This window comes from Hippichthys cyanospilos, chromosome 9 (genome assembly GCF_059441005.1).
Source record: "Hippichthys cyanospilos isolate Australia breed blue-spotted pipefish chromosome 9, RoL_Hcya_1.0, whole genome shotgun sequence".
NCBI classification, from domain to species: domain Eukaryota; kingdom Metazoa; phylum Chordata; class Actinopteri; order Syngnathiformes; family Syngnathidae; genus Hippichthys; species Hippichthys cyanospilos.
The window spans coordinates 12387510-12398633 of record NC_142377.1 but is presented as its reverse complement, the minus strand read 5'-3'; the positions used below and the strand labels follow the sequence as shown (position 1 = coordinate 12398633).

At 39.2% G+C, this 11124-nt stretch overlaps 1 protein-coding gene across 1 annotated transcript; it reads left to right on the top strand.

The window, feature by feature from the left end:
- The first annotated feature begins 413 nt into the window (after positions 1 to 413).
- ccdc174 (coiled-coil domain containing 174) lies at positions 414 to 5597 on the top strand. Its single transcript, XM_088423699.1, has 12 exons — positions 414 to 538; positions 711 to 818; positions 899 to 999; positions 1069 to 1127; positions 1214 to 1370; positions 1471 to 1566; positions 1641 to 1771; positions 1856 to 1950; positions 3132 to 3276; positions 3360 to 3500; positions 4169 to 4811; positions 5175 to 5597. Exons 1-11 carry the CDS (start codon positions 497 to 499, stop codon positions 4780 to 4782), a joined length of 1689 nt encoding a protein of 562 aa, XP_088279825.1. The 5' UTR covers positions 414 to 496; the 3' UTR covers positions 4783 to 4811; positions 5175 to 5597.
- The last annotated feature ends 5527 nt before the right edge of the window (positions 5598 to 11124 follow it).

The window sequence follows — 11124 nt, the reverse complement described above, 5'->3', positions numbered from 1 at the left end:
GGTCCCGCAACCAATTCATAATGAAATCAGGGTCAACCTTTATCTGCTTTTCGCTCTTAGGTTCAGAATTTGACTGAGCCTCTGTATGTTTTACAGGGTTTAGCCATTTTGTAAAGGATCTTTCAATGTAGTGGGGGAAAATAGTACCTTGAACACACATATAAGCTTGTTCCATCTTCAAGCTTCAGTTGATAGGACAATTATAAATTGACAGACCCTTCAGCAATTTTATTTTGATTTATGTTAATTTTGGTGACCAAAGGGGTGACGTATATCCGACTTTCTTTCCAAATGAAGGCGTCCAAATGTTATTTTTAGTTAAAGAATTCTAAAAGGGTAGTCTTTAGGCTAAAAAGCAGGTGCAGTTGATAAAAGTGACCGCCAGTTGGCGGTATTATACCATTTTTCAGCTAGCAAAACTGCAGAGGAAGCTTTGAGCTGATTTGTGTCCTCTGACGATAGACGTCTCAAAAGTTTACGGAGAAAATCTTTTAAAATGGACAAAAGGAAGAAACCGTTTGACGTGACTGCCTCTTCGGTAACTTGTCTTTTTTGTGAGCATACTATCGACGTCGTGCGACCGTAAATGTCGCGAGAAATTCAGATAACGTTAACTAACATGCTACATTGCTAGCATTAGCTCATGTTCATTTACTCAGCCTCAGATGTTGTATCAAGTTGACTATTGAACACCCTATGCTTTCTTATAGCTGGTAGACCTTAAAGCTGAGCTGTACAGAAAGCAAGAGCAATTCAAACAGCAGAGACTTGGACAAGAAAGTGCTGGCGCTGGACATAAACCAAAACCTAAAGTTAAGGTATGTTAAATGTGAATTTTAATTTGAACTTTTCTTTAATCGAGCTTTCTACTTACATTTCCGATTCATCTACTGAGTAGAAACCAAATGTCTGGGTCAAGCAAAACTCAGGAGTTTCGGCAAGAGCCGAGAAAGATGCCGAGCAGCTGGCTGAGGAGCAGAGAAGCCTGGATACTTCTCGGTAAGTTGTCAATTCTGAGAGGTCTAAAACATCTCTCCAATGAATACATGTTCAAATTTGTTTTATCAGGAGCAAGTTGGAGGAGAAAGCCAAACTTTACGAACAGATGACAAAAGGAAATTTTCCGGGTCAGCTATGAATAACACCACCACCGCTGTATATGTGATTTTAAATGGTGCCTTTCCTAAAATGATATTTTTTACCTTATCGGCAGATGAAGAAACAGAGGGATTGTACCTCGTGGATTTTGCTCAGAAGATTATTGATAAAAGAAAGGAAACACAAATACAGAAGGATGCTGCTGACAGTGATGAAGAGGAAACAACCAGATTATCCCCTCCTCCTCCTCCTCAGAACCCAGATGAAGAATGGTAATATTTATTCTCACTTGTTTGATGAGTTCATGATTGATTGTCGCGTTGACCATTTAAGTCATCAAAAGTTAACTGTCTTATCTTTTTTTTGTTGCAGGGTGGACTTTGTGGATTCTTTGGGACGATCGCGAAGATGTATGAAGAAAGACTTGCCGGATTTTATGAAAATGGATCACAACTTCACCGGAAATGCGTAATCTAATGCAATTCACTTTGAAATAAATTAGGCAATGCGTGGTGACCTGAACATGCGTTTGATCCTTGTAGAAAAATCCCCACTGACCTGCTGTCAGAGGACATGCGCAGAGAGCTGCAGAGGCAAGAGTGGGAGCGAGAAGAAGAGGAAGCCATGAAGAAACCCGTTGGACCTGTCCACTATGAGAACATTAGGGCTCAAGGTTAGCTTTTGTCGGGCCTCCACTGGGAATGCAACTGGGAACGGAAAGTTTGCCTTCATGAACTGATTTTGTGTAATCTCGCAGAGGCTCGGGAGCTTGGCGTGGGTTATTTTGCCTTCTCTCACAATGAGGAGAGCCGCAGAAAACAGAGGGAGACTCTGGACATGCTCAGGGACCAGGTGAGCTGCTCATTTTGAAACTCATTCTTTTCATATACTGTTGATAGACTGTAGTAGTATATTACAAAATATTACAGTGCCCTAATATATTTTTTTTTAATCCTGTACAATACACATTTTGGGTTAGGTGCTTTTCAGTTGTACTGTACTTAACTTGATTGTACAATAAAGTTGCGTTTGAACCCTTTAGAAAACTAATATTGATGTAGTTGCCTGATGTTTTTAGTTTACTTTCTACTGGAAAACCTTGAGGCCTTACCTTAGAAGGTCAAAATGGGATCATTTTTGGTTGTCGTGAAATGCAAATAAAATAGATCAAAAGACTGTCAATAAATTGCTAATATTTCTTCTAATCATGGCTCAAATAGATTCCCCAGTTAGTCAATTGTTGTCCAAGTCAATAAACTCAGAACCTCAAATGGACGCCGCTTTATTTTTCCTTTGGAAACTGTATTCTCTTTGTTCACTTTACACTTGCTGATTGTATACCCCTTCATTACATCATTTTTTTGTCATTACATTCTACATTCTATGCTTTTACAAAATAGTAGTTAGTAGTAATTAGACTTGACACAACTGAATAATATATGGCACAATATGTATATTTAAATAACTTGGTTATTTAATGCTTATAAACCGGTATGCTGTTTTAAAGTGTAAACCAAAATGTGTACCCAAATATTTATAAAATTAAGCATTTTTGCCACGGTTTAATGATAGTTGTGATGGCCAAAACTGACAAAGATGCACAGGAAAGAAAATATATCATTGACCTCTGGAAGGCATTAAAAAACTGTCCAGATGTGAAAAAGTTCAGTTAGGTAGAACAAAAGCAACTTGAGACAGAAATAGTGGATGCAACTTTCTGTAATTAAATTATTGTATTGGAATAACATTTCCTCTGCATCAAATAGCAAACAACAGTCGCACTGTTACAAATAAAAAGCATAATGTTGCTCTGTATTAGATTCATACAACATATAATTTGCAGAACAAATCAACGGCATCATTGATCACTCGGCAAGTTGACGTTACAGCCGATCGCTTTGCTTAAAATGACAAATATCGGCCAATCACAATGAAGCTCACTCAGATCGTTGTAAAGATTAGTAGGAATATTCATTGCCAAAACAACCCTCACCCCTCCTGAAAAAAAAGACGGCACCTTGGTTTTTTTCCAGACTACTGACCAGCGGAGCAAGAGAGAGCGACTGAAAGAGAAAAAGAAGGCCATCCTGCAGGCACGGCTGGCCAAAATAAAGCAGAGGAAGCTGAAGGCCAAGGGAGGAGTTGAAGAAGAAGAGCAGCCTGAGCAGGAGAATGAAGGTTAAATTCCATCACAATGTTCAATTCTGGTTTGTTTGTTTCATATGCTCAAAAATTCTTGTGTGGTCTACGTTGCTTTGCAGATGAGGACGTGAAGGCACCGTCACCTTCTCCTCAGGATCCACCAGAGGTCAGCATAGTAAAGAAAGTGGAAGTGGAGATTCAGGAAAGGAGGGACACCAAACCTGGAGTTCCTCATGTGCGAGAGTGGGACAGAGGCAAAGGTACAGTTGTGTATTACTTATGTTATTTCAGCATAAAAACAAACTCAACCTCCAGCTGTCACAAGGCATCAAATGTCTTTAGTTGTGTGACACTGGTGAGAAAACAGAGGGCTACAATGCTGTCAAAATACACCGTCACCAACAGTGAAATAGCAAAAGAGTCACAGAAATCTTTTTATGGTGGTAAACATGCTGTAACAAAACATTATGTAAAAAAAACGTATTTCTTATATGAAATGGTCTCCAACACATCAAGAAGTCAAGCTATCTAAAACTAATGAACTTTTGATAATGCACAGCTGTTAACTGAAAGTCATTGCGGCTCGTAAAGCATCACCCACATCATAAAACTGACTGAGAAACTGCCAAGATTTGCTAAGATGTTCACTGCACAAAAGCTGACTATTTTCAAGATAAATTATGAAATAAATTATGAAACAGTCACTTCTGATTAACAAGTGTGATTAAACTAATAATTCATCAATATTTTCTTATTGTCAATGAAAAAAGATAAACTGTTAACTTGTGGTTAAGAAGCTCGCAAGCTGTAAAAAATGGGGGGGGGGGGGGGGGTCGGGGGGGAGCAAATTGTCATCAGATACATTCATATATTCAACACACGTGACATTCTGAATTTTTACTGTTTTTTTTTTCTCTTCAAATTCAAGAGTCCATGTTTAGTGAGTGGAAAAGTCGTCGGCAGTCTGAGAGAGATTCCGAGTTTGCGCCTCCCTCCATGTACTTTACTGACCAGAAGCGCCCGAAACTTGCAAAGCCACAAATGTCAGAGAAGAAAATGTTCCCATGGTCATTTCCTCCGACACGAGACCCAAGTGGGAGCACTGAGAACCAGGATGAAAATCCACACCCCCCACCTGCAGCTGCCCCCTCACATCCACCGCCTCCACAAAATCCCCCAACCCAGCCACAGCCTGCGCCCCCACGTCCCCCTCCAGCACCTCCCGCCAATCTTCGGTACCCGCTTCCTCCTTTTTACCCTCCGTTTGCTCCGCCACATGTCTGCCCGCCTTACCCATTTCCTCAGTTCCCTGCACGCTATCCAAACCAATTTCCCCCTCAGTGTCCGCCCCCGATGCCAAGCCAATTACAGCCCCAGGTGCACCCCCAACCCGCTGTGCCCCACCTGCCACCCAAACCCACAGAGCCCAACCAGCCTCAGGCACCTCAGCAACCAACAGAACCCGAACAGCCTCAGCAGTCACCTCAAGTCCCCTCTCAAAGTCTGGATGACATGTTGGCCTTCTACAGGAACGCCACCTGATTACTGTGTGTAGAAAAAGATGAAAAAAGGTAATTTTATGCATCGAACTTACACCTGTGGTATGCATGAGGAGCATGCTGTCACAATTTAGCCCTCTGGCCATTTATGGCCATTGTGAAATACAGTAATACTCTTCTGTGGTTTAAATATTTAATAAATAGACGGATTTGACAAAATTGTGACTTGGTTCATTTTGAAGAATTCCAATACAGGAAGACTTCGAATATGGTCTGTGCACCACTTTAGGAGGTACACACCCTGTCCAGTGAACTCTTAATACAAGAGCATTCTCGTGACATACAACCAATAAGGCAAAAGTGTTGAACATGACTTCAAAATCAAAAATGAAATCAATACGTCAGAACTTAGCTTCTTCGTTTTTTTGTTTGTAGGTGTCCTGCGATTGACTGAAGTTAGCTAGGCGGAGCTCTGGCTCCACAACCCAAATGAGGACAAGCGCCATAGAAGTAAACCGGTGGATGTGGATGCCAGTACTGTATTCCTGACAAATTCATGACTATTTAAACCAACAACCACTAGATGTCGCTGCTATCAAATTGTTTATCGCGCTGGAGTTAGTTACAAAGGGGCATGACTCTGCCTTTTAGTATTATGACATGATCATCAGAGACGTCACCACTAAAAGGTGCCTTCTGTGAGGCAGACGTTCGAACCAATCTACCACTTTGCCACCCTCTACAGAAAATACATGATAAAATTATTATTATTTAGTTTGTGAGAAGTTGTAACAGTAAAAATAAAATGCAAATTAAGTATTATTTCATCACATTTGTAACAAGCGTGTATGAGCATTTTGGACTTATCAAAATCATGTACGTTTGATGGAAAAAAAAATCACATTTTAAGAGACATACTGGTTTGTTGGTTCTTATAAAAAGACTTCAGACTTTAGTTATTTTGCTGCGTGTTCATTATGACTGGTTGATAATGACGCCAAACGCACTTTAGCTTTGATGATAATTCAATGCCAACCAAAGAACTCTGATAGCCCATGTGATGCTCATAGCAGCTTTATATTGCTAAGAGAATTGTCTGAAATACAAGTTTTAGCACACAAAAGAAATGGCACTCCGCAGCCATTACGCTCTTCTCCACTAATGAACTAATACAGATGTGACAGTCCACCATGTGCTCAAGTGGGGACCTGCTGACTGGCCATTTTCGTGCATGGAATCACTCATGCTGGGGCAGGTGTTGTAGCGACCGATCCCCTCCGCACCCTGCCTCTCATAACGCCTCCATATTGAGAAATTATGTCAGCGCACGGATGTGTCACTTAAATCCAACCAAGCCTTCCTGCTGTTTTCATAATGGGGGAAAAAAATGATGGTCAGCATGCAGGCGTCCATCGGGACTGGATGTCCATTGGTGTTTGTTCTATGATCATTTTTACAGTGTTAATTTAATCATGTTTTAGCATCTCTATGTGAGTTGGCGCCTGTCGTATTAACACTGTTTTGATGACTATTTAAAATTAAAATAGTGAGGATGTGTTAGCATCACATATTTTCCCGTGACATTTTGAGGAAATGGACTTGACTAAAGTATGCTAAAGACTCCGCTTATGACTTTATTAAGGCCTCACAAACATCCTCAAACCTGATGTTAAACCTATCGGCTTTCTTTCAAATACCATCTCTTAATATCCCGAGGCGCTTTTGTAAATGTGTTTGTTGCCTCAATATGCTTGATTTAACCAGTTGAGTCTTAATGACCTATTATCCCTAATGGTACTTTCCGTATACACTCCACTTGTTTTTATGTTCATGGCTTGCAATTCAACGAGGAATCCTAAATTGTTCCAAAAAGCTCATAATGTATTTTTGTCTTCAATTGGCCGCTTTGTAAAATTGTGTTTGTTGTTCAGGTTGACACATTCGTGCCCTTGCCGCTCAGGGAACTTTGCAGAGGTGAGCAATTTATAGCTTTGATGTGCACTTTCACTTTGTTAAGTTCACTTTCTGGCCGGGCCATTAAAGTGCGGCGTCGTAAAAGTGCCCTCAGGCTTAATTAAAAACCCTTCACCGTTGAGGACCTTGTTTGAGCTTGAACCATGACCAAAGTGTCACTAAAACTAGTCAAACAAAACACTTTGAACAGGTTATGTGTGATGAGCCATGTACGTTAGTCTCCCATAGTGACATTTAACATTTACATTGACACCCTTTTTTGATTGCTCTACATTACAATATAGCAGCTGTTTATGACCATTTATAGATCAAACCTCAAGGGTTATTGAACTCAATTGTCAAACGGCACAATGGGGATTCATCAAAGCTATTGAGTCAGTCAGTTCATGTACAAATGAACACAAATAAATGCAACAAACAAGTTGTACAAATTATCAGCCAAAGCTGTAACTATTAATGCAAAAGACTAACATGCTCAATCACTTTCACTGGTCTGTACTCGTGGCCTCCGACAAGGTGCGAAAGTACAAACTAGCCAGTGCTTCTAGTGTAAAAGAAATACGTGGCGGTGCACCCCTTATTTGGCTGTTGTCAGGTAAATTAGGCGGTGGGTAACACAGTACACCATATGATTAAGCCAATTATTTAAATTATAGGCAAATCCATAATAAACACTCCAGTTAGCGGGTAGCTGCTAATGGGCTACCATGATGGTGTGATTACCTTGCGTTTGATCTTTTTTTTTTTTTTTTTTTTTTAACTTGAGTTACTGAAGGAGTCCGTGAGTATCGCAAAGTACAAGGGAGACATGTGACTAGACCTGGTACTATGTGGACTTACGTGAAGCCCCTTACATCGTAAAAAGTCCCGATAAACTAATGGCTGAAATTGAAAAGTGCTGGTACGCTGCACTGCTGTGTATCGGTCCACTTGAAGCACTGCAACTGGCGCAAAACCTTCAGGTTTTTGCTATAATGCAAAAATATGCCAGAAAAGCCTACTAGAACATCTGATTTTTTGGGGGGGCTTAATCAAAAGCACTTGCAATGGTGCTCGGTGTGTGCTTTTTTTTATTGTAACACGAGTTGAAATATCCCCAGTTATAAGAGAAGATGCATAATATGTGGGTTTAAATAGCCCTGATTAAGTGTAGACAAGGCCTAAAACTTGGCTTTGTAATCTGATATGAACTTATTGTCCCAAAAATATGGTAAACAAGCAAAATCCATGCATTTTGTTATATCCTCCAAAAGAATTTATTTGAAAAGAATGTTACTGAAGAACTTTTGAAGTGTTCAAAATGCTTTCGCATTTATCATGTCTATGGCGAGCGATGTGAAGCTCCATGTGCAATCCTCACAGTGGCGTACGTGTACAACATTAGCCGGCCACTGTTACCATCCTAACGGCTTCATCAATAGCGCTCTTGAGCAAAGTAAAGCCGAAGCAAAAAGGAATTAAAGTGACTTGGTGTTGTGTGCCCAGCATGCTGGCTGCCTGCTGTGAACAGATGCAGCAATGAGTCCGCCAAGCATTCTTTGACATTAAGCCTGATGCCGCTCGTCGGACCTCTGGGGGTCCTTTCTTTTATATGCTAATTACTCACGCAATACTGGTCTTGAAACTTCTCGCTTTTTGGACACTTGTGGGAGGTGGGCGGGGATGGGGCAATCATCTCATAGTGCAATGCTGCAGTTACAGACTGAAGCCTTAATTTTAGTCAGATTAACTCTTGTTCAGTATTTTGTACAATTCTGGACATTAAAGGTGTCGTTCTCTGCAACAATTTTAAGAATTAACTCCCAAGTGACTTCAGACGAGATCTGGGGTACACTCTGGACTGGTTCTCAGCCACTTGCTGTGCGGAAACATTCACGCTCCGATTCCCACCCTTTGGTAATTTAAAGTCTTCTGGGAACATTAAAATGAATGATTTTGGAAATGTTTTGCATCGGGGGAGGCCGTATTTGGAGATTTACCTTACCTTATCTTACCTTACCTTAGATTTACCTTATCATAAATAGGTAGCCCACCATCTAAAAATACAGTAGATGCTATTTATTGTGCAAGTGTATGCAACATGTTTTTGTGGTATTATTATATTTTGATAACTACTGTCCGTACACAGTGACTAAATTCTTGGACTAATGTTGATTGACTATGATGTGCATGCTTACACTTAACACTTGGTGCCTGTAATGATTGAAAACCTTTTTCTACTATTCTTGGAGTTTTACGCACAAACACTCACTCCTTTTTTTGTTTTTGCACTTTTCCTTTGTAAGAAGACATGTCATTGTGCACATGACCTGATAGGGCACAAAACAATCTCCCAGCTGTGTTTTTCCTATGTGAAGGCCGACTAAATTTAGACTACTTATTGTCAACAATATTTCAGTAAACAGTTCTTTCAAAGAATAGACACCTGCGATTATGTGTGGCGCTTTCTTACTTCCAGCTAAGTTAAAAGACATAAGCACTTTTTAGTCAAAAATAAAAAGTCACTCTGAAGCCTGTTCTGTTGCAAAAGTTAAAAAAAAAATAAAAAACTACCAACAAATGTGATGTTATAAGATTCATGTGACCCATTTCAAAAGGTTTTCAAAGTTTGAGATAGGTAGCTCAAAGCTAACAACGCATCAGCACGTAAGAAACTGATATTTGTTATATATATAGTTATACATATATATATATATATATATATATATATATATATATATATATATATATATGTTATATATATAGTTTTGACTGCCTACGTTTACATTCTTACATTGGCATTATACCACCCCCAGGTGGCCAATATGTGTACATCAGAAGGAGCCACACAATCTTCAGTTAAGTGAAGCAAAATGTGTTTGGAAAACTGTAATTCTTTACATTTTATTTAATTATGCCATGATGATTACTTTTTTTAATAGTACAATTCTTGACAGTGCTCTTTTTCGAATGAACAAAAAAACGTTCTTCAAAGACAATTAATATTAATAACAATTAATAATGACTTCCTCACAGATATTTTCCAAAGGCTTCCATAGAAATTTCCCACTTAATGAAAGTTAATGTAAGACCACAGGGGTCCATTTTCATCTTTTAAGGTAGATGACCACTGCTTCCTCCACTCTCTCTGCTCCAGTTTGAGTGAAAAACAGCAAAACAGTAACAGGAAGGAGTATATCAAGATGGAGTTCCTTTTTTAAGCCTTTCTTATTGTTTCACCTCCGAGGAGCCAGGAGGAGGAGACACGCTCCTTCCGCGCATGCAAGACACACACATAAGACACACGGACAGAGACGGACTACCTTTTATATATTCCTCTGAATGTCACTTTTTTTTTTTTTTTGTAAAAGCAAGTTTTCAGAAGCTGTAATGCCATAAAAATGACCAAGATAAAAACCCCTGGGTGGTTATTTTATAGTAGCCATAAATTTTTACCTGCAAAAAAGGCAAAAATTGTGACAGACCACTCTTGGTCTCAGTGCCTCAATTGTCTAAAATGGCTTTGAGAGGTTTCGGAAGCATTTTTAGACAATGTTAGCACCCCTTATTGCTATGGTTTGTACAACTAATAACTCCATGGAAGGAGTTGAGCTTTATTTCCGCCTTATTTTGCTAAATTATCTATCCTACTTTTTTCAACGAGGAAACACAACCCGTCGGACTGAACAATTTTGCGATATAATCTACTGCACTTGCCGTTCTGCCTCTCCTCCCCCTTAATATTGTGACTGATTACAGTATATTCTGTACAATAATGATGACTTCACTGGTGGGCTTGCACTTGTTCAGCTACCGCAGGAAGTACATCCTCTTTTTTTTTTTCTACTCCTGTTCCTCCTCGAAGTAAAGGCTGTTCCCATGAAGGGTGTGTTGTGTTTTCACTCTTCTTCTTAAAGAATCACTGCTATATATATATATATATATATATATATATATATATATATATATATATATATATATATATATATATATATATATATATATATATATATATATATAGTGTAGCTTATAATAACCAGAATACACAATATAACAAATTGAGTGTATTATACAGGCTAAGTAAAAAAAAAAAAAAAATCAAAACAATATGGATGACTTCACTGCTGGTGAGGCACAACTGCACTACAGGCTGTTTACATGTGAACGTCATGTCTGAAGGGATGTGAGGTTTACTTGTTCAGGAAACAGGGAGGGCAGCTTCCTGTTATGTGGATGGTTGTTTGCTAATCCAACTGTCAGATGTGTCTATAGGTTTCTGTGGGAAAATAGGATGGATTAGCGAATCATGTTATCCGAACACAAATGGTCTACTGGTCTAGCATATATGAATGTAGGCTGACTTTATTAGACTTTTTTAGATTGTTTTCCACTTTCACATGATGATTTGTTCCAGACTTTCTCAACATTAATG

Coding starts and splice junctions, on each gene's coding strand:
- ccdc174 (XM_088423699.1), top strand. CDS start 497: ATGGACAAAAGGAAGAAACCGTTTGACGTGACTGCCTCTTCG. Junction 819..898: donor AACCAAAACCTAAAGTTAAG/GTATGTTAAATG, acceptor TCTACTGAGTAG/AAACCAAATGTCTGGGTCAA. Junction 1,567..1,640: donor CACAACTTCACCGGAAATGC/GTAATCTAATGC, acceptor TGATCCTTGTAG/AAAAATCCCCACTGACCTGC.